This window comes from Lactuca virosa, chromosome 4 (genome assembly GCF_052849685.1).
Source record: "Lactuca virosa cultivar CGN04683 chromosome 4, Lactuca_virosa_CGN04683_v6, whole genome shotgun sequence".
NCBI lineage: Eukaryota > Viridiplantae > Streptophyta > Magnoliopsida > Asterales > Asteraceae > Lactuca > Lactuca virosa.
Window position 1 is genome coordinate 159,559,708 of NC_136429.1, and position 24,706 is coordinate 159,584,413.

At 33.2% G+C, this 24,706-nt stretch overlaps 1 protein-coding gene across 1 annotated transcript; it reads right to left on the reverse strand.

The window, feature by feature from the left end:
* Positions 1-6,964: 6,964 nt before the first annotated feature.
* On the reverse strand, positions 6,965-13,823 carry LOC145168583 (NAD(P)-binding Rossmann-fold superfamily protein). The gene is made up of 7 exons (XM_079087363.1): positions 13,554-13,823; positions 11,364-11,595; positions 11,171-11,250; positions 7,884-8,037; positions 7,710-7,788; positions 7,481-7,568; positions 6,965-7,379 (listed from the first exon to the last, which is right to left on the reverse strand). The coding sequence occupies exons 1-7, from the start codon at positions 13,765-13,767 to the stop codon at positions 7,147-7,149; spliced, it is 1,080 nt and encodes a 359-aa protein (XP_078943489.1). The 5' UTR covers positions 13,768-13,823; the 3' UTR covers positions 6,965-7,146.
* Between the last annotated feature and the right edge of the window lie 10,883 nt (positions 13,824-24,706).

Here is a 24,706-nt window from a genome sequence, read left to right on the forward strand (position 1 = left end):
TGAGCTAGTACGCCCGACGTACCATAGGTACTCCTAGCGTACTAACATGGCTTCAGCGATCCGGGTTGTCACAAGTACGCCGCGCGTACCTAACGTACGCCTAGCGTACGGGCTGAATTGCGATTCTTTAAACAACAAGGGACCAAATGTGCAAACTTTAAATAGGGTAAGGGCTAAAATGAAAATACCTGAAAATCGGATGTTAAGATTTATCTTAATAAAATTATATAATTTAGATTGTTTAAGTGGCAATGGGTGGGGAGATGGATAAGATATGGTCCAAGTGGTAGCCATATATAAAGACATTAGAACTGTAAAGTGGTGCTTGGTTATAAAAGAATCATATATATATATATATATATATATATATATATATATATATATATATATATATATATATATATATATATATATAGAGAGAGAGAGAGAGAGAGACGATGTTGTGCACTACGAGTAAAGATGCAGACGTTTAACTCGCAAAAATGTGTTCAAGGTTAATAAATAATTTTTGTTTTTTTTGTTTAATTCTGACAATGACATTTTCTATAATTATCTCGAAATTTCATGATTTTCTAATAAAAGGGCATATATGAGAGGGGTAAAAACGGAAAACCAGAAATTTGAAACAAGAAATAATGCGTCTTCAGTCTCGGTCGCACGTGTCACGCTCCAGTCTCTCTCCTAAACAAGTGGCACATTATCATCGATCGGTTTTGTTTCCCATCCACTTTTTTTTCGGCCATACTATTTTTTTTCTTTTACAAAAAAATATGAGTTTTTTTTTTAAAACTTAATTATCTATAAAATGAGCAAAGTCATTAGAATTTGAAAAAAAAAAGAAATTTAATTTTATAAAAACATAAAAATAAAATTATCCAAAAATCATGAAAACTGAAGTATCTCACTATACTATTAAGTTTGTAAAAAAAATTAAAAACGAGTTTTATTTAGTGTTTATTTTAATTTTAATAAATAGTATTTTTTATAAAATATAACGAAATTTTTTCCTTCCATTCAAGAAAACAAATGAAAGGGTTATTCATATTATACATACAATTAAATCTTATTGCTCTTCTCTGCAGTAGCAGGTTTTGAGCCAACCCAAACTACTTTTTCTTTGGCTGGCTGGTTTATCTTAAGCGTAGTTGCTACCTACGTGTTTCCCTCTTCTTCCACCTCTTTTCTGTCCAATGAATTTCTTCCAGAAATCTCTTCCTAACAGTTTTGCACCGCCTCATTGCTTAATGCTTCATCCTTTACCCAAGTGAAAAATGAAAATTACTTCACACTCACATATTTAGAAAATGAAAAATTAAATATTCTTCTACAATTTGTTCTTAATATCTTTCAGTCATTTTTTAATTTTAAAAGTATTTCAAGTGAAAGTAAGATGCTATATAAAGCAATGTAATTTGAAAATATAATGATTACATCATCTACTTTCAAGAACCACTCCAAAATAGTAATGAACTTCTGACTCAGAAGTACATTGCTATTCTAAATTGTCATGTAATAGTTGTGTTAAGGTGACTTGATCACAAAGCTATAATTCTACAAATATATCTTACTTTTTTCCGTGTAGTTCTATTGCCAATAGCTATTTTTTGTAGGTAACATGGTGGTTTATACTAAGCCAAATTAGTCAAAACCCATTTAAATCTGTGTTGTTTTAATTCGGATTGTTGGTTCTTTTATTGTAGGTTTTACCATTTTCCCTTTTTGTCGGTTACTTTTAAGCAAATATATAAACAAACTTTTTACTACCAGGTCTTTGTTTTATTTGCTTTGCACCTATTTGAAATAGTCACTATTTGTTTCCTGAGTGTTTTTTAATAGCAATTAAGTTGTGCCCATTGTATATTAATGCACACATATGTGGGTAATAGGCTTGCAGGGGAATTGTCTCTACAAACATGTTAATATGATATTTTCTAATGATTTTTTAGGTCAGTAAAGGAGTTGTTAATAACCCTCTCGACCCATGTGGAGCATGGGCCACATCACTAGTTACTATTATAGTGAGTTTGTGAAAAAAACAATAAAAAAATATTGTTGTTAAGTGTACCTACATTTTGTTTAAAAGAATCTATGTTTTTATAAAATTTAGGCTAAATTGCAAAAATAGTCCCTGTGGTTGGCAAAATTCTGTAGTTTTGGTCCAAAAACTTTTGGTGGTGCGTCAATGGTTCAATTTCGGATATCTTGTGTGATTTTGGTCCTCATGGTTGTCATTTTTGTCTGGTTTTGGTCCATACCCACCCTGAAATGACAAATATACCCCTTAAGTAATTCTTTTTTAATTTCTATTATTATTCTCTTACTTAAAAAATAAAAAAAAAATCTACAAATCTCTCCCTCTCTCTCTAAATCTCTAAATCTTCATTTGCCATGAACCATGGGCTGTGGTGGTGCGTCGGTGAGCCACCAAGACAACAACCTCATCTCTCGCACTTCTCTTCTCCTCCTTTCGAGCAAACTCCATCGAACCCCCACATGTTTGCCTTGTTCCACCGGACCATTCTTCTGTCCACCTTCCCTTCGAGTTTCATCGTTGGATGCCGCCTCCGTTCTTCTTTCTTCAGGTCAGCGATTCTGCTGCTTTGCGTCTCTCAGATCGCTGCCGAAGACGAGGAAGAAAAATCCACGAAGGGTCACCGGTCACGAAGAAATGCTTCATCCCTCTCGACGGAAGGACCTCTGCCTTGTTTCCCTTCTTCCTCACAATGAACACAACGAGCCCTCATGTTCTTTTCAAATCGCCTCGTTCGACTGCTTTGTACATCCCCTCTTTATCCCGATTAAAACAAGAGACGGGGGCTTATTATGAGCCCTAATTTCATTAAGCTCCAGGTGTTGATTTCACTTTTACGATAAGTTTTTAACCAGAAATCATTAATTTCTTCTCTATCAATTTTACATGAGTTTTCCAAAATTTGATCTTACTTTAAATAAAAATCGATATTCCTTTCAGTGGAATTGATAATCTAAAATCGATGAAACCAGAAAAATGGCGATGTTCATGTGAAGTTCTGTGATTAGGGATAAACAACTGATGATAGATTCAATATCTTCATTTTTCAGATATAAACGCTGCCATCGCCACCGTCTGAATAACCTTAACCCAAGTGCAGATCTGGAAAACTCCTATGGTTTAAAACCCTATCACTAGGTGGCTTCCGGTGATTTCTAGGTGGAGATGGAGGTGCTTGCAGGTGGTGATAGCGGACAATGGTGGCACTCGGAAAACTCCTAGTGCAGATATATAAAACTCCTCCTCTAATGTGTGTCATTCTTGAGTATGTATCTTCATAATTTTGTGTGTGTGTTTAAGAAGACGAAGTTAAAGAACCCAGATGAAGATTTAGAGAGAGAGAGAGAGAGAGAGAGAGAGAGATGTGTGACTGTGTGTAAGGGAGAGTGAACGGGATGATGGTGGGTTTTTCTTTTATTTTGAATAAAAACAGATAATAAAAAAATGGAAAAACAAATTATATGGGCATAATGGTCTTTTTAAGTAGATAGGGAACAAAAACAATAGAAATATTCAATTTTAGACGAGTGGTGCACAAACATTTCGTTTGGACCAAAAGCACATAAAATTGTCAACTACAGGGACCATTTTTGCAATTTTGTCTAAAATTTAGATGTTAAAAATTTTTGTTACTCAAATAAAAAAAATTTACAGGTTTTTTATATATCATATATTTTGAACTTTTTGAAAAAAAATATATAAGTTCATTTTGCTATTACACTTTAATTTTAAGAAATATTAATTTTTATACAATGTACCGAAATTGTTTTCTACAAATTCAATAGCAAATAAAATAGTTCTTCATCTTACTATTTTAACGAGTTTGTAAAAAAATAAACAAATATTATTGTTAGGGGTTCCTTATGTTTTGTTTAAAGAAATTAATATTTTTATAAAAAAGAAAAAGTGAAAATTTCCTTCTCCAAACTAAAATATTTTTAAAGATTTGTTATGTTGTATATTATAAACTTTTCGGAAAGAAATGTTGAAATATAAGGTCGTTTTAATATTACACTATAATTTTGATATATATATTTTTAAATATAACGATTTTTTCTTCGAATTTACAAAAAAAAAAAAAAAAGAAAGAAACAAATGAAGGTGTTCTTTATCTTACTAGTTTAGTGAATTAAAAAAAAAAGAAACTCAAAATTATTGTTGTTAAGGATACCTAGGTCTTGTTTAAAGGAAACCAAAATTTTATAATAACTAATATGTAAAAAACCAAAGGGCTTCTAGTCCAGCGGTATCAGATGGTATCTTCCTTTTTTGAGGTCGAGGGTTCAAATCTCGTCGTAGATATAGGTGGAATTAGGTGTTACTTTAGGAGTTGATTATATATTTGTATTTTCCGATTCAAAAAAAAAAAAAAAAACTAATATGTAAAAAATTTCATTCTCCAAGTCAAACGTCATTTTTAAGGTTGTATAAATTATATTCGATAACATTTTTAACTTCTTACCTCAAGCTTAAAAACCAAAAATGTTAATAATTTAGATCCAAAACCTCATTTTCTAAGCTAAGTTAACATCAGCCTCCACCCTCTTGAGCTTCCAACTCAAAACCCTAGCCCCTTAGATCAAATATTGAGGCTTTCTATGTGTTTTAAGTGCATTTTGGATGAAAGAGAAGTTCAAGCTTGTTGACTGTTGAAGCTCAATGTTGTAGATCTAGAGCCTACATTGCTTTTCTCAACTCCATAAGATATAAAGCTTGAATATTGATGATGAATTTTGTTAGATCTAGCTTGTTCTGGGTTTTATGAGCTCTTTAGTCACTTTATTGAATAAAGTTTAGATCTTGAAAGTTTATTACTTTGTTATTGATGAAGTTTGAAACTTTATCCATCTAAACATCATTTTGATTCAGATATGAATGTTGGAGACTTGAACTTAATGGATTAAGTTGAGAAAGATGCATTTTTGGTCCCTTTGAGACTTAAAGACTAGATTTTGGTTGTTTGGACCATCCTAATGGATAAAGTTAGAAACTTTATCCGTTATGGAGCTATTAGGAGTCATAAAAATGTGATCTTGGTCCCTTCCCTTTCTTCATGCATGAGATATGAGGTTTTGGTTTGTGTAATAAGTTAGGGTTTAGTTGTTGGTCCCTTTCTAGCCTTGGAAAGTTATAAAGTTGGAAACTTTATGACTTAGAACGTCATTTGGAACTAGATCTGTTTTTGTACGAAGTGTCTTAATAGATTAAGCACTTAATAGAAAGGAGAAAGTGGCAGCCGAGTAAGTTGGGCGTACATGAAGGTACGATGTGCGTACCTGGTTGAGACCCCGTTTTCTGGCCGAGAGAAGTGCACTACGTTGGGGGTATTAGCTGAGTACGACAAGCTTACTCAGTCTGAGTTGACTTGTTGACTTTTTGACTTTTGTGTAACGTCATAATTTTTCACCCAAAATTTTCATTTATTTTTAAAATCTTTTAACGGAAAATGCAACGGAAGACTGTAAATATTGTTTATTTCAAAAACATTTCAATCCACAACGTTACGTTCAATTCAAAACCAAAATATCAAGAGTATTTAATTGTAGCGGAAGCATAAGTATCAAAAATTAAATAACGTTTCCAAGTGACATCTTTATTCTAAGGATAAACTACCCAAAAATGACCCCATCTCACCAAGCCAAGCTTCTAAGCTACCTGTACCAATCATAAAGGCACAAAGCAAGAAACAAGTGTCAGCAAAAGCTTCGTGAGGCAATAGGAGTTTGTACACAATCAAAGGGAAAACATACCATCCCCTAACGGGTCAATCATTCAAATTATAATCATATAAACAAAATTCACATATCAATCAATAATCAATCACCTTTCACATAAAATTCAATCATTCAATTTTGTATCATCCATTCACAATCAATAATCAATCACCTTTCACATAAAATTCAATCATTCAATTTTGTATCATCCATTCACATTTCATTCGTTTGTGTGACATCGATTGTATTTCATGCATAATCTTATCGTAATCGTATATCATCATATCAAAGGAATGTATCATAATCGTATAGGCGTAGGTAGTCTCGTAGTAATACCTAACCCCGAAGGAAAAACCCGTTTGCTACTTGTGTGCTTGGTCAGCCAAATACTACGATAATTTTTTTTTATTTTTTTAGGTAATTAAAGTGACGAAAATAATAATTAAAAATTTTTTTTTTTCGGATTTTTCCTTTTATTTTGCATTTTAAAATTATTTTTAGATTTGGTCTCACGGTCTAACAAAATTAGCATGGTCTCAAATGAACCTGAATATCCCCTATTCTAATAGAACAGTACCTTTATGTCAGGTGGCATTTTCTGAGCCCCTTCCCAGTGAATTTTCCCGCTCAAAGTTTCTATGTGAAGTTCCAAAAACACCTTTTCTACCTCTTAATATCCCTATCTGCCTTCGTTCTCGCTCTGACGTTGGAAACAATTAAGAGTTTCCAACTTCTATGCTATAAATCAGCCTCCAATTTCCAGAAATCAGGGATGTAATCACATAAAATTGATTTGGTTTTCAAATTTCAACCTTTATGTAATCCTACACACACACACACACACACACACAGAGAGAGAGAGAGAGAGAGAGAGAGAGAGAGAGAGAGAGAGAGAGAGAGAGAGAGAGAGAGAGAGAGAGAGAGAGAGAGAGAGAGAGAGAGAGAGAGAGAGAGAGAGAGAGAGAGAGAGAGAGAGAGAGAGAGAGAGAGCTGATTTTGAATAAATAAACTACAGTAGAATTTTTGGCTGAAATGAGGCACAATCTTGGACTTTGGGTTGTTATATTTTTCTTATATTGGACTTCCTTTTAGCTAACGTTTGCAAGCTTATGTATGTTGCTTGATCTCACGTGAATTGTCTTAAACCAGTACACCTATGTATGTTGCTTGATAAGCACATTCAAAACAGGGATCATAACATATAGTAGCCAATTAACCATGAGTCAGAGGTTTAAATCTGATAAAGAAACTTGTTATTTCATAGTTTTTACGTCTTTATGTTTTCTTGCCTATCATAAAATTCCTTTCATGCATTTCAGCACTAATCACATGATATATACACGACTACACATATACATTGAGCTCGATGATAAATGTATATAGTTTTATACAAAATAATTTTCAAGATTTTATTTCATTTCTTAGTCGTTTATAGATAAGTGCTCGAGTCTGTTTCCATAGCTTGTGTGCTTCAGAATCATCACTAGCAAGTGCAGAGCAACGACTCTCATTACAATCTGCAAAATATCTCCCACTCACCCCTTCCATTTTTGCGCTTAGAGCAACATAACATGTAGTTGATGCTCCTTGCGATGTTGACTTCAACAACTTGGAAGCAACAAAGAACATAGAATCTGAAAACGTCAATGGAGTTCTTATAGTTGTGATGCCATTATTATAACATGAATGCAATTTGTAGGGTATTTTTTATGTAGTTTGGAGACATATAATATACCCGTGATAATGCCTTTATGATCCCTGATGATTCCAGTCTTCACGATCCCTGGATGCACAGAATTGATAGTTATGTTTGCGTCTATTGCCTGCCATTAAAAATCGACAACCCCACTTAGATAACCATCAACTTTTTACATTATTATATATCAAGTTTTGTAACTTGTAATTAACTAACACATTAATTAACTTTGTATATATAGTAGATGCATGAGCATGTGTGTGCATACCTTCATTTGTGTTGCGAGCTCATTAGCATGCATTATGTTGGCCAACTTCGATTGAGCATATGCTCGAGTTGCATTATAACTAATATCCAAAACAACATGTATTTATAATTAGTCCAAGCGTAATTAAGGTACATCTGAATAAATTAAGAGGTTCCATTTTTATCTAACACATACTGCTTTGGTTGGAGCATTCGGTTGAAATCGAAATGGTCCTTTTTCACCCAACTATGAATCACAGAAGAAACATTCACTATTCTTCCTTCGACTCCTGTCTGTCTTGCTGTATCTATCATCTTCTCTAACAATAGCTCCGTAAGCAGAAAATGACCTATTGGAAAGTAAAAGGAATAAGTAATTATCAAAGAAATATGTAAAATATTCACAGTGAATTGATGCGACATGAATTGACCTTCTCGTCTCCATTTTCCCCAATCAACTTTCTCTTTTATAAAAGGAGATTTGTATGTTGATTTATTTTGTCAAAATAATTATTCAAGCAAACAAATTTGGTTTGTACTCAAGAAAAAAATGACATATGAAAAAAGCATTTTAACTCATTTTGGGCCACATGTTTAAAAGTTTTGCTAGTATATTATTATTTTGTATGTTAAAATAAATTTTGTTGTTAATAAAAAGCGTCCAATGTTCTATATGCAAAAAGAATATAAAAAATAAAAATCATGTCGATGTATTTTAGTATTTCAAACAATCTTTATGTCATTTAGATAAGAAATTTGCTAATAGACCCTAAAATTACCTAAAAATAAAAGGGTACTTAAGTAGTTTAAATTCTAAAGATACCCTAGGGTACTTTTAGGTATGTTCTTTTTTTTTTATAAAATTAAGACAAAATTACAAAAATGGTCCCTATGGTTTGCTAAAAGTCACAAAGTCAGTCCCTGTTAATTTTTTTTTGATGAAAATGGTCCTTGTGGTTTGCAAAACTTGCACAGATGACCCTTTTTACTAACTCCGTTAGTATTCAGTCGTTACGGTAAGGGCATTTTTGTCTTTTCAGGTATAAATAGACTAAATTCGTGATATATGGTAAACCACAGAGACCATTTTTGAAATTTGTTTGAAAAAGTTAATTTATATTTTTGAAATTTGTTTGAAAAAGTTAATTTATTGGCTGAATGAAGGGGGGAGGGCTCGAACTCAAGACCTACACCATTAAATAACCAAATCATTAACCAGTCGAGCTGCATGCACATTTGGTTTATACTTTCTAAATACTAATTTATATAATAACGAAAACGTTAAAACATAAACAACAAATAAATTACAAAAAACATTTTTTTACATATTTTTTTTAAATAAATCAAAATGTATTTTAGTCGTATTATAAAAAAAATTACAAACAATTTGTATGTATTTTTATATATTTATTTACATAAAGTATATTTTTTTTATGTCTTTAAAAAATACGGTTTTGTATAAAAAATATGTTTTCGTAAAATATATTTTTTTATATATTTAAAAAATACGTTTTCGTATAAAAAAATACGTTTTCGTAAAATATATTTTTTATGTCTTTAAAAAATACGTTTTTGTATAACAAATACGTTTTCGTAAAATATCTTTTTTTTATGTCTATGAAATAATAATAATAATTAACACTGGTTTTAGAACTATCGATCCAAAAGAATTTATACATTTTTTTTATGTCAGGAGCACAGTTGTAAAAATCGTTTGACGGTAGCTCGACGGTCGACTGTTGTTAAATGATTAATCAGTCTTGGCGGAGATTAATCGGGAACCATAAATTATTAATAAAATATTAAAATTAATCAAATATTAATATATCTTAAGAAAAACAAGTACTTCAAAATTAGAAAATAAGAAAATTTGTAATTTGAAAATTTGAAAATATAAAAATGTGTTTTTATACGAAAACGTATTTTTTAAAGACATAAAAAAAATACATTTTATGTAAATAAATATATAAAAATACATACAAATTATATGAAAAAAAATTTATAATACGACTAAAATACATTTTGTTTTATTTAAAAAAAATTATGTAAAAAATGTTTTTTGTAATTTATTTGTTGTTTATGTTTTAACGTTTTCGTTATTATATAAATTAGTATTTGGAAAGTATAAACCAAATGTGCATGAAACTCAACTCGTTAAGGATTTGGTTATTTAAAGGGTGGAGGTCTCGAGTTCGAGCCCTCCCCCTTCATTCAGCCAATAAATTAACTTTTCCAAACAAATTTCAAAAATGGTCCCTGTCGTTTACCATATATCACGAATTTAGTCCCTTTATACCTAAAAAGACGAAAATGCACTTACCCTAACGACTGAATACTAACGGAGTTAGTAAAAAGGGCCTTATGTGCAAGTTTTGCAAACCACAATGACCATTTACATAAAAAAAATTAGCAGGGACTGGCTTTGTGACTTTTGGCAAACCACATGGACCATTTTTGTAATTTTGTCTAACATTAATACATATATGTCTGCATACATGTGCTTATTTTTATATGAATGCATGCATATAATATGTGCATCCATTAATGCACCATATAAACTTTTATTTATTATTATTTTTTTGAAACGGCGAACTATCTAAAACTACTCCTAAATATCACCTATGTTTCCCAAGATACTTGAACCCATGACCTTTCATTTGAGAGGATCACTCCTTAACGCTATATCAAATCCTTTTTGGTAATGCATCATATAAACATGTATTTATATAATCTATTTATTATCTGCCGTTCCAAAAAAAGTTATCATATATTTTAATATTATCTTAATTTAAACCAAAATTAATATGCTAATTATTTTTAGAAAAAAATGATAAATATTGTTGTTTTTTATTTTTTTCTACAAATAATTTTGGGATTTTTCTAATATGTGTCCTAAGGACACATATAAGAACTATTGATTATGGGAAATATTACCATAATTAAATGTTAAATGCATTAATTATGAAAAATATTATCTATAATTAATGAATTTCACATTTAATTATTTAATTATGGTAATATTATCCATAATTAATAGTTCAGTTAATGTTTCTTATGTGTGCCTTAGAAAATCCCAATAACTATTGATTTTGTAAGGATTAACTAACTACCAAAAATAGGAATTGTGTCATGTTTTTACATACCCAATATGTAAAGAGAAATTAAATATTCTCTTATTTTTTGTTCCTATATATCCTCCTATCCAATGAAATGATGACATGTGTAACATTTAATGTTCATTTAATGAAATTTAATGATATTTTAGGATACTAATATGACACATGTCATCATTTAAATGGGTATGAGGATTTGTAGGATCAAAAGGTAGGAGGATATTTAATTTCTCATATGTAAAATATTGTATTTGTAATAGAATGAAAGGTAATTTTTTGCGACATATATATTATATATAGGGTAAACACTTTTATTAAAAAGGAAATTTATAAAAGGTATTGAAACAAAATAATGAAATCAAGAAATTACCCAAGTAATTTGTAGCAAATGTCATCTCAAATTTGTCCTCTGAGAACTCCAACTTCTGAGAAAATTTGCCTGCGTTATTTCTAAAAATAGATTTATATTCATTATTAGTCACATGGATATATACTCAAAAAATAAAAGCTCAAATATTGTATATTCGAACAAAAATGGATGCTAAATGAAAATAAAACCTTACATGAGAATATTAAGAGGTATTTCTAGTGACAAAAATTCAGAACAAAATTTTTTGATGGAAGCAAATGAACTGAGATCAATCTCCAAGACTATGATGTCAGCTTTGGGGTGCTCCTTTTGTATATTTTCTTTCACTCTCGCCGCCTTCCTTAGATCTCTCGCCGGCATCACAATCTTCACCCCTCTCTTTGCTAATACTCTCGCTGTCTCTGCTCCGATTCCAGATGTAGCGCCTGTAAATACCAAAAATAATTAAAATAAATAATATTGGAGTTCATGTTAGGGTTAATGTGATAAATGACCTCCAATTATAGCAAAAATAATTAGTCGTTCATAGAAATAATTATGCTGACAATTAAAAATATTCATTTTTTTTAAATGACAAACCAACATATATACTCATAAATACAATATAGTGAGATTTGAATTCATAACCTCACAATTGAGAGAGTCACTCCATACCGTTAGTTCAAAGACCATTTATTAAAAAACATCTCTTTGGTCCTTTTCTCTTATTTGGTTAGATTCCGAGTTATGTTTGATACAATCAGACTTCGACTCAATCAAATTTGATTAAATTAGTAATTATCAAACAACTAGTGCTTTTATAATAGTAATATATATATATATATATATATATATATATATATATATATATATATATATATATATATATATATATATATATAAAGACAAAGTTATTACCATTGGTTTAACCATCAAATTATAATATAATATTATAGTTCAAATATATAAAATTATTATTAATAATTATTTTTGAAACATAGTACTTACTACATAAAGTTATATTACAAAACATAAAATAAGTTGTTCCCACATAAGTTGCTACAGAAATTAGAAACACAAGTTACTGTCAAGAAAGAGAAATATGTAAGCAGAGAATTAACCATTCTGAAAAGGGAAAAATGATTGTAATTGTCATGGGGGATTATCTGGAAAGCAGTGATATTGTGTAAACGAATGAGACAAGGTCTTCATGAAAGACAAAACCATTTTTTGCTCAACATGGAAAAGGGACCCGCTTTTATTAGCTTTTTTTTAATAAACTCTAAATTTTTTGACCACTTATTTTTTTTATTGCCTATAATCAAATTTAGTGGTTGAAGAATGAATTTTTAGACAGATTTTTTTTTTTTTGGATTTAAACTCTAGCACATCCTAAATATTAATAGTGGTTTGCGATTATTTCTATATGGGGCTTAAGAAAGATTGTTTATATTGTACGGCTTATGATATTATTTTTAGTTTTTTCTTCATCCAAATCCTATAATGGTTAATAAGACGTTATGACATCAAAAGACTTGCATCTGGATCAAAATCAATGCCTCTCAATATTTGTAACTATTATCCATAGGTAAAATTGAAATATTGGTTTTGAAAGTTCTGCAAAAAAAAATTAACTATCTGTATATATATAAACCAATTTGAATTTTTTTTTTTATTATTTTTTTAAAAGAAGTGATAAAAATGTAGTATACTTAATATGCCATCACCATGCATAAGTTGAGTGACAGAATATGTGATCTAAGAATTATCTCACAAACCATTAACCTCACCTCCTTCGATCCTCATGATTCCCTCAAACCCTACCACATTCTTGTCTATGATTGAAAGAATATTTCTCCATCAAATATTGATCAATTGTCGTATTTAGATTTCGATATTAATATATACTACTATATGAATTTCAAATTTACAAGTGAAAACAAAAACTAACATACAAAATTTGAATCATGTTAAGATTACTTTGAATGGTATAGCAAGAAAATATCAAGGAAGATTTACATTGTTTCACATACATAAATATGTTTATTTATTTATTTATTTTTCTGAATGACGAAAGAAGGACTTGGAAATGCAAGCAACCATGAACCGAAGAAAGCAACTACAATGAAAGCATGTCAGTCGAAAAAGGTTGCAAAATCTACACAAGGTTGACAGTGTGGGTTTCACAGCTTTTCGACTTATATGTTTTTCTTGTATTGTTGGGTTCCTTATTGCTTGCTTCTAGTTCTTTTAGAGCATTTCTTTATAAAATTTTGACTCTAAAAGAATATGCAATCTTGATTCGAATCCTGATCCTAAATACTACCAATGAATCATCAGGAGACTCAATAAAAAAAATCACCAATCCAAGAGGATTTTGGAGTAAAGAAATGAAAAAAATTACCAGTGACAATAGCAGTGAGACGAGGAGGAAGGGAAGAACAATCTTGAGTAACTTGATCAGCAGTTGACTTTGATCCATATCCGCTTTGACCTGCTATCCCAGCTAAGTACCTCATGGTTCCCTTCATGTTTGGCGTACACCTTATCACAACCTTCCACGCCAATGTTATAACACCAAATAAACACACACAAATATATATGGGGAGGTTCAACATTCTCCTACTCCATGGTCCACCATAAGCTGGTAGTCTTCCCCAATAAGATTTGTTTAGAGGAGAATAAGGAAGTCAAATATTTGACTCGTGTATCTATTGCTTGGATGAGTTATTTAAAAGTGAAGCAAGTGATTAATCGTGGAAAAACATGAGTAATAATGTTGGTTTTCTTTCTACTAGGTAATTATTGTTGTCCTCTAAACTCATTACAAATATTATTTTCCATCTAATATATGTGGATACTCATGTAAAATTTGAGCCAATGTCATTTAAATTGTGTTTTGAAATATATATTTGGATGGGATTATAGATTAAATTAGGATTTAGGTTGACATTGACATTCTACTTTGATGTGTCAATGTTTGGTTATTTTAAACTTTTGGTACATCTAAGACCCTAATTTTTTTTTTTTGAACTGTATACACGATATCAAATGTTATAGCAGGTTTTGTGCCAACTAGGCATCCATGGGACGTCAACATGGCATTATTTTTATTTTAACTTTCTTTTGTAATTTAAAAAAATATTGGGTTATCTACAGAAAAGTCCTAAACTTTTTTCAAAAGTTTCAATAAAGTCCTAAAAGTTTTTTTTTGAACAGAAAAATCCAAATATTTTGATTTTTGGCCTAAATTAACGAAAAAATCCTTTTTCATATTTGAACAGCAAATGATAGATTATATGATTTTTTTTCAAAATATTGGGACTTTTTCTGTTAAAAAAAACTTTTAGGACATTATTGAAACTTTTGAAAAAAGTTTGGGACTTTTCTGTAGATAACCCAAAAAAATTTATAAAATATATTATTATTATTATTATTATTATTATTTATTTATTTATTTAAATTATGAACACCCTTAAAAAGTCAAAGAGAAACTTACACAAACACTGTCTACCAATGTCCACCATTACTATGACAGTAACCCTAATATATCCTAGATCCAACAATTCAAACGACACCTCTCAGTAGATCGACATCATTCATAATCAACATCAAGTCGGTAAACCCTATTATATTATTGACACTAATCACATCTACAAAACTACACACCATGCATTAGAATCCTGGGACATACAACAAAACGATAAGAGAAGTGTGTCCTCGATATCTATATGAGGAAGTCTGTCATCGATAGCAATGACTACTTACCAATTGCTCACTCCTCGCAAAGATCATCGAGAATGGTGTCTCTAAACTTCCTAAAACTAAACAAACTCAAAGCATGCGGAAAGCCAACTTCCATGGCCTTAACCAAAGTAATTTTGTGAAAAATTATTCTAAACCAATTAATTGCAATTTTGGAATGGGAAATGTTATCACCGACAAATAAATTCGAGAAAAACATACACATTCCCATCCCTCAATAATCCATCAAACTTCTGAATTAGTTGGAACATTTTTGTAACATCTTGTTTCCTACCATTTCTGAGCCATGGACCGGAAGTCGATTGTGTGAGGTTTTGAGCCTTAAGGAGGCAAATTTTAGTCCTTGTGGAAGGAGGTAATGATAGTTAAAAGATTTTACCCTTGAATTGTGTTATGGGCTGAAGGGTAGAAAGGGAAAAGTTACAGACCGGGTTCTTGTGTGAAATATAGATTTTTGTTCGAGAAGTTTTTAGTCTAAGATATTTAGACTATAAATATGCATAAGAATAAGTATATGCATATTCATAAGTTTATGCATATGCATATGAATAAGTATATGCATGCATGAGAATAAGTATATGCATATACATATGAATATGCATGATGCGTGAAAACAGCTACACCTAATTTTACCTACTAGTCTACTAGCTATTCGACCCAGGGCAATGTATCCTTTCGCAAATAGTATAGCACAAAAGCCAGGTATCGAACTCATGGAACAATTTTAATTAATTAACCTACTTACTATTAAATTAACCTAAAATTCTAGCAAAAGTAAAATGGTTTTTTATCTAATTTTGCAAGTTTAGACGAACTTAAATTCTTATCAACTAATTCAATCAAATATTAAAACACTTCTGTTAGTTCGAATCCACTTTCCCCTCAATGGTTTAGCTATTAATTATGGATAATTCTTGTTGGTTACCAATTTATATGTTATTAGCAATTCAAGTCCAAATTTACTAATGTTGAATTAATTCATGTAGATCTATGCATAGTCACACATAATTTAACACATAATTAATTACTAGATAAGATTGGAGCTATGTAAGATTGAGTTAACAAACACAATTATGATCATAATATGAGTTCTCCAGCACATCCAAATTCAATACTTTAATTACTTATCTAAGATTGGTTCGATCTTAGCTCTAATAATCTAATGTTCACTAAATTACTAGGTAATCAAATTTATGCAGATTAATGGTCACTAAGCTACACAGAATATGAATTAAAGCAATCTAGTATCAAATTAAGCATGCTAGGTATAAACAATCAAACATAAGCCATTAACCAACTAGGAAAATCTATATTAACCTAACCAAACCATGAGTTACAGCTTCATCTAGCTAACAAAAGCAGCTAGATTCAACTACTCATAGCTAAAACAAAACACACAATTTCAACTAATAAAGACATAATGAATTGTACCAAATCAAAAGTAAAGTAATGATCTTCCTATCCTTCTTCCAATACCAATACTTGATTTCTCTCTTAATTTTCCTCTGAAATTCGTCTTCTGGAACTTCTAATCTCCAGCCAACCTCCCAAAATCGTGAGGATCAAGGATATTAATATTTTTCGATTTTAACCATGCTCACGTCGTGAGCTCGATAGCAATCCGTATTCAACACAAATTCTTGCTTCCGGATGTTAATCTTCTAGAATCACCATGCTCACGTCCTGAGCCTTCACTCCTCACGTCGTGAGAACGTCTTTTAGCTGAATTATTTTTCTTTCAAGCTTTAACCCTCCAAAGTTCCGATCTTGTCGCTTTTAGTCCTTATTCTTCAAGATGACTTCTTTTGGCTACAAAATGTAATTAAATACCATAAGTATCATTTATCTATGCGAATAACCAAAATAATACACAAAATGTATTCAAATATTGCCTAAAAATATGTATAAATATGGCAATATCAAATACCCCACACTTATCTTTTGCTTGCCCTCAAGCAAAACTAATTTATTAAAAATCAAACTTTCATCACTAGCATCACATAGAACAATCCATTTTGCACTCAACCATTATACCAAGGCCACAATGCGTATATTTGTGTTTAAATCTCCTAATAAATTTCCAATCCTAAATACTCACAATCCTTATGAACATTCACCCCTGTCACACCCCCAAACCGAAACGGCGGAAACGTTCAGGGGCGGAGGACGTCATGTATAGTATCACAACAATTGAATAATAGTAATCAAAGTAACAACAACCATTGTATTAATAGTATAGTGTTTACATTACATTTTAATCATACACGATTGACTGCAAAAGTAAATACTGATGGGTTTTAGACATAAGAACAATCCTATGTGCTCATACAAACCCTAATGCTTGGATCTAGGTTTCTCTATTGTACATGCAATGAATCCAAGACTTACAAACCCTAATCTAGCATACATAATTTCGAAATTAACATACAACACCAGATCTAGATGTTTACCTCTTTAATGGAAGCTTGAATCTTCTTTCTTGGAGCTTAGAGTCACAATTGTAACTCCTCTAATGGCTTACAAACACCACAAGAAAGAAGGTAACTATGAGAGAGGAGGGATGATGCTTAATTTCGGCCTAGGGTTTCTCTTGGGAACCAAGTGGCCGAAAATTGAAGGCTAGGGGTCTTATTTATACTGTAGGCTGCTAGGGTTTCAGTCTAAACCCTAATGGACAGCTTAATGACCAAGCAGCCCAAGGAACCTTCTGGAATAGGGCCTTGGACGAAAATATGATGATCCTTCATCATAATTTCGTTCCCCCTTAGTCCATTAGGTTTCCCAGCCCAAAACTCAACTATCACACATTTGACAGTTTATGCCCCTTTGTTTAATTAATCTCTTTTAGTCATCAAATTAATTCCTAATTAATTTATGACTAATACTAATTAAATAAATATGATTTCTCCTTTAATATTTTATTCTTATAATATATTAATAAACCATAATATCCTCTCTCTTTCCTTAAATTACCTTGTCAAGTTGCTTTGGTGAAGGCAACCCAAAAGGACCATGCATAACCGGGTCAAGTATATACCAAATATAGTTACGGGCTTAGACACTAATCCAACAGTCTCCCACTTGGATAAGTCTAGTAACTATATCTCACATATGACTTCAGAATCCGGTTAGCAATCGTAGCTCTTATACGCTTCTGTCAACTCTGATCAAAATACTGTCCTTCAGATAAGGGATCGTATAATCCTCTGTTCTAGATATCACGCCGACAATACTTATTGTCCAGCATTTTGTTTCTCGATCTCTGATTTGTTCGACATAGAATTTAGTTGAACACATCAACTTCATCCTAACCGGGCTCGACACATAAGTCAAACCAAATCATCAAGTGGCCAAGATATCGCTTTTATTCTCTTAGGATAAAAGGAACAGATAAACTTCGACTTATACACAATAATACGTTTTATAACATCAAGTTACTGATGCGTTTTCGTTTTATCAATGCATAATCAACTAGCAAACAATAACCATATCTCTAAGTTTAAAAATTATATGATATTATCATCTTGCGATCACTTGTGATAACTTTCATGAAGTGATACTAGCAAGTGCGGGTTTATTCCAATGCTCAAAACATATTTCATAAGTACTCATAAACTTTGTAGCAAACCTTTGCTATGTCTAAAACATTTTAGACAATCTACAAACAAATTTATGACAATCTTCTTTCATATCTACTTCCAACATATGAGCGATTGTGGACTGTTCGAACAATCTTATTATTCAGGAAGTCAAAACATGCAAAATTGAAACTATAGATAAATAATCAACACAAGATAGTAACCTTTCTTATAAATAACACACCTTTATTTAATCATCAAATGTTGAATACAAAATTATCCATTACAAGTTTCCTACCTATCTACTCTAAACTAATATCGTCCTTTAGCCCAACGCTCCTAGCGTGCTTCAAATGCTTGACCCTACTCAGTCCCTTCGTAAGGGGATCTGCTGGGTTATCTTCTGACGATACCCTCTTCACAACGAGGAGTCCCTCTTCTACCCGATGTCTAATAAAATGGTATTTCCTGTCGATATGTCGAGATCTGCCATGATCCCTTGGTTCCTTGGTCAAGGCAACCACACCTTCATTATCACAGAAAATTTCCATGGGCTCCTTTATGAATGACACAACTCCAAGGTCTCCTATGAAGTTCTTCAACCATATCGCCTCTTTTGACGCCTCGCTTGCCGCAATGTACTCTGATTCGCACATTGAATCAGCTACGGTCTCTTGCTTGGAACTTTTCCAAGTTACTGCTCCTCCGTTCAGGGTAAAGACCCAGCCTGACTGCGATCGGTAATTATCCCGATCCGTCTGAAAACTAGCGTCACTGTACCCTCGCACCCTTAAGTCATCACTCCCACCGAGGACTAGAAACCATTCCTTGGTCCTTCGTAGGTACTTAAGAATATTCTTGACAACAATCCAATGTGCTCTACCAGGATTCCCTTGATATCTGCTGACCATGCTCAAAGCGAAGGCCACATCAGGGCGAGTACAGGTCATAGCGTACATAATCGAGCCAACTGCGAAAGCGTAAGGTACTCGGCTCATATCAGCTATCTCTACCTCTGTACTCGGGCTCTGAGTCTTACTCACTTTGGTATTGCATTGAATTGGCAACTCCCCTTTCTTGGAATTTTCCACACTAAAACGTTTTAGTACCTTTTCCAAGTATGTATCCTGACTGAGTCCTATCAGTCTCTTACTTCTGTCTCTCACTATCCTTATTCCCAGAATATACGCAGCCTCTCAGAGGTCCTTCATGTGACATCCCCAATTTCACGGCCAGAAAAGACCGATTTCGTTTATGCTTTTTAAAATAAAATCAGATAAATCTTTTTAAAAGATGTTGCGGAATTGGTCCCCAAAACAAAACATGATAAAAGTTTGTCAAAACCTTTCTTTAAGAAATATATAATTTCCTTTTATATCAAAACCTCGGGATGTCATGTTCCGATACAGATCAAAAGCATAAACAAGACATTATAAGCTTTACACAGTTATTTACAACTACTGGCCTATAATCCAAAAATCACTCATTGTCATCATCCGACTATGCTCGGGGTCCACTACCTGTAATATAAAAAGCTGAGTGGGTCAGGCTTGGAAGCCTGGTGAGCATATAGGGTTTTCAACCCACAATAAATAATAAACTCTTTAAGTTTATCAATCAACAAAAATTTATTAATTTCATCAACCAAAAACAACCCTAATTACCCGTTCCCGTTATCCTCACCTTACGTCCCTAAAACAACTATCACAAGGGACCTAGCCTAAGGATTTTCATTAGGGGTGACAACATTGTTTTCCTCAACAATTTATGTCAAACAAGACAACCAATAAGGTGACAACTTTGCTTTCCTCAGCAAATTATGTCAAACAAGACAAACATCAGGGTGACAACATTGCTTTCCCTCAGCAATTTATGTCAAACAAAACAACCTAACATAAAACAACCAATAAGGTGACAACATTGCTTTCCTTCAGCAATTTATGTCAAATAAACAACCAAAATGGTGACAACATTGCTTTCCTCAGCAATTTATGCCAAACAAACATCGAGGTGACAACATTGCTTTTCTCTCAGCAATTTATGTCAAAAGGGTGACAACATTGCTTTTCCTCAGCAATTTATGTCAAATAAAACAAACACCGGGGTGACAACATTGCTTTCCCTCAGCAATTTATGTCAAATAGGCACGAAGTCACATCGTCACCAAGGTTTATACAACAGGCACTACGTCACATAGTCGCCAGGGTTTATACAATAGGCACTACGTCTCATAGTCGCATGGGTTTATCTAATAGGCACGAAGTCACATTGTCACCAGGGTTTATCTAATAGGCACGAAGTCACATCGTCGCCAAGGTTTATCTAATAGGCACGAAGTCACATCGTCGCCAATGTTTATCTAATAAGCACTACGTCTCATAGTCGCCAGAGTTTATCTAATAGGCACGAAGTCACATCGTCGCCAAGGTTTATCTAATAGGCACGAAGTCACATCGTCGCCAAGGTTTATCTAATAGGCACGAAGTCACATCGTCGCCAAGGTTTATCTAATAGGCACGAAGTCACATCATCGCCAAGGTTTATACAACAGGCACTAAGTCCATAGCTGCCAACATACTAAATCCGTAGCTACCAACGTACATCTATGCTGTACTAAATTCATAGCTACCAACGTACATCTATACTATACTAAATTCATAGCTACCAATGTACATCTATACTGTACTTCTATCCCTCATACTTTATCTACCCATGTTTTACCCAACATATTTGAAGATAAAATATATATACATTTTAAATCATTTTAAACATGTATAAAACATTCATTCAACATCCATCTCAAATAAACAAACAACATATATACACATATCACGTATTTTATATAAAATAATATATACACATATCACGTATTTTATATAAAATACTTCATATCTATGTGTAAGATGAAAGTGACTACACACTCACCTGAATTAATGAAAATCGGGCAGCAATTCGTTTCCTAAAACGATCGTTTCTAATAAAACCGGGAGTTTTATTGAGAAACCGGGCTCTGCGAGGGTCGGGCTTCGAAACCGAAAAGATAGATTTTCCGGCTTCTCGGGCACTTCGGGACGCGTTTCGGGTGCTATAATTGAAACCGGGGCTTCGGGGGATGTGAAAATGGCTAAAATATTGAAAAAGGGGTCAAAATTGCCAATTTCCTAAAATTATCCGAGAAGGCTCGCAGCCTTCTATTTATAGGAGGAGGCTTCGGACCGAGGGGGGGCAGGTGGCAGCAGCAGCGAAGGGCAGGTGGCTCCAGGTGGCTCGCATGCGAGGCTCCAGGTGGCTCGTGCGAGGCTCGGACATGCGAAGACACGCGGCATCTTCGGATTGGACCTGCGCTTCGGACAGAGACACGCGTCGGTCTCGGATTGGGCCACGCTTCGGATGCGAGGGCTCCCCACCAATGCCACACGCGTCAACCTCTGATTGGACCGAACCTTCGGTGCGATGAGGGTGCGACACGCCTTGCCAGCTGGCCTCCGGTGACTCAGCAGTTCGGACACGTGACACTCATACAGCGAAGGTGACGTGGCCTATGCGAAATTTCTCGGATTTTGAAATAATTTCTCGATTTTCGCGCCAAAACTTCTAAAATCCATAACTTTCGCATACGAGCTCCGTTTTTGACGTTCTTTATATGCACGCGTAGGTAAAATTACGCTCTACGACTTTAATTTAGACTTCGTCGGCTATTTTTGAATTTAATTTTTATATTATTATTTTTAACAGACCGGGACAGGAAATCCGTTAAAAATTCATAACTTCTTCATCCGACGTCCGTTTTCGTCAGACTTTTTACCTTTGTGCTACTATTTACGAGACCTTAGATTCTTGTTTAGGTCGTGTTGGCTAAAAATCACTCGATCTAAAATTTGAGTTTTTAGCTGTCTACTGCTAAGCCAAAACTTCGAAAAATCATAACTTCCTCATACGAAGTCAGATTTGGGCGTTCTTTTTATACCTACTCTCGGTTTAACGAACACTACGAGTTTCGTTTAGATCACTAAGGCTAAAAAGTAGTTTATCAAAAACTCACTTTTTACGACATTCGGCACCGTGCCGGTTTTGTCGCGAAACTTCGACATGTCATAACTTCTTCGTTATAACTCGGATTTCGGCGTTCTTTATATTTTCGGAAACCTCAAGACATATACTAAAACTTGGTTAAGATTAATCCTTATAATTAATCTTCCATCAAAAAGTCATTTTTGATGCTTATCGTCTCTAAATTGACTAGCCCGGATCTACGGGCGTTACAATTATCTCCCCCTTAGGATGATTACGTCCCAGAATCATCAACGAAAATAGGACTTGTATAATGATTCCATGCGTTATCTTTCCATCCTAATTAATAACAATGATGCTCAATCTTACACCTGCTCTTCGTACTAGGTTGGACTTTCAATCGTAACCTACAAGTTACAAAATAAATCCTTATTGGGGACTCCTTCTTCTTAGGATAAGTATTTCCCCTTATCTATTGTAACAGATCGACGGGTCATGTTCTAATGACCTTCATCGGATGATGCAACGTCTAGACTCAAGTCTCTTTGAGTCAAATTCCAGTATGGAATATACCTTCGTTCGTATCTTAATGTGATATAATCACATTTTAGCATATAGCATTTCCAGCTACAAGCTTCATTAACAACGAGCGCGATGCTATCGATCGCATTAATTTCAACCTTCTGACTTTAGTCAGATGCTACATCGAACTTGGTCCTCCGAACCATGTAACAAACTCATCGTAGTCGGACTCAATTTGATATGACCACTAAGGTCGGAATAACGACCAACTTACTAGTCATTACCGAAACAATGGTAATGACATATCCGAATAAAACGAAATCAATCACTAGTTTCTTGGTAACCTTGTGACTTTCCCTGATCCAAGCGTGAGTCCTGTGCTTCCAGTAGTATAGATCTCTACTACTATTCACACCTACTCATACTCGTCCCAAGTACTGTCTCGCAGTCCCCAAGCTCTAAAATCACAAAACAATTTAACACATACGAATGTGTCCAAATAATCATAGAAATTTTCCTAGACTCTACTAGGACTTCTTCCATGCATATCTTCAATCATCAGTTCTACTTCGACTCGGTTGGTGATGGAAATTCCAGACGATGGGAAAACTTCAAGAATTACACCAATCGTTCCATCATCCTGCCAATCGAAGGTGTACTTCAGACGTACCATACTCCTCTAAACGTTCCACTATTTTATCAGACATATTCTAAAGGCAAGATACCACTCTTACGATATCTTCCGATAGGTGTCATTCACTATCATAAGCTTTTCATTTCCTCCATTTACTCAATTCTCTACGAGTCTTCACCATAACGTTTTGTACACCCAAGCAGACGTTCGGTGTACCAGGCGAGAATTTAAGATAGGAAAGCTTTATTTACGATAGACGTATAAATCTCCTTATCACTTCGAAACGTTTACATGTTAGTTCTAATCTCGTAATCATACGCTTAGAATCCTACACACATAAGGTTTCCAGATCCGGTCGGCAACAGACCATAGATCCGAACAAATAATAGCATCATTATAGCTATAACACAAAACATTTAGCACATAAAAGCATTTTAGGCATCCTTCCTAAAATAAACTGGTGCTCGTGTCTAAAATATGGTAGACACTCATCTCACAATCATCACATAGCATTCTAAGCTTAAGTCTAGAAATCCTACAATTTCTTAGTTCGCTTAAACTAATGCTCTGATACCAACTGTGGCATCCCCAATTTCACGGCCAGAAAAGACCGATTCGGTTTATGCTTTTTAAAATAAAATCAGATAAATCTTTTTAAAAGATGTTGCGGAATTGGTCCCCAAAACAAAACATGATAAAAGTTTGTCAAAACCTTTCTTTAAGAAATATATAATTTCCTTTTATATCAAAACATCGGGATGTCATGTTCCGATACAGATCAAAAGCATAAACAAGACATTATAAGCCTTACACAGTTATTTACAACTACTGGCCTATAATCCAAAAATCACTCATTGTCATCATCCGACTATGCTCGGGGTCCATTACCTGTAATATAAAAAGCTGAGTGGGTCAGACTTGGAAGCCTGGTGAGCATATAGGGTTTTCAACCCACAATAAATAATAAACTCTTTAAGTTTATCAATCAACAAAAATTTATTAATTTCATCAACCAAAAACAACCCTAATTACCCGTTCCCGTTATCC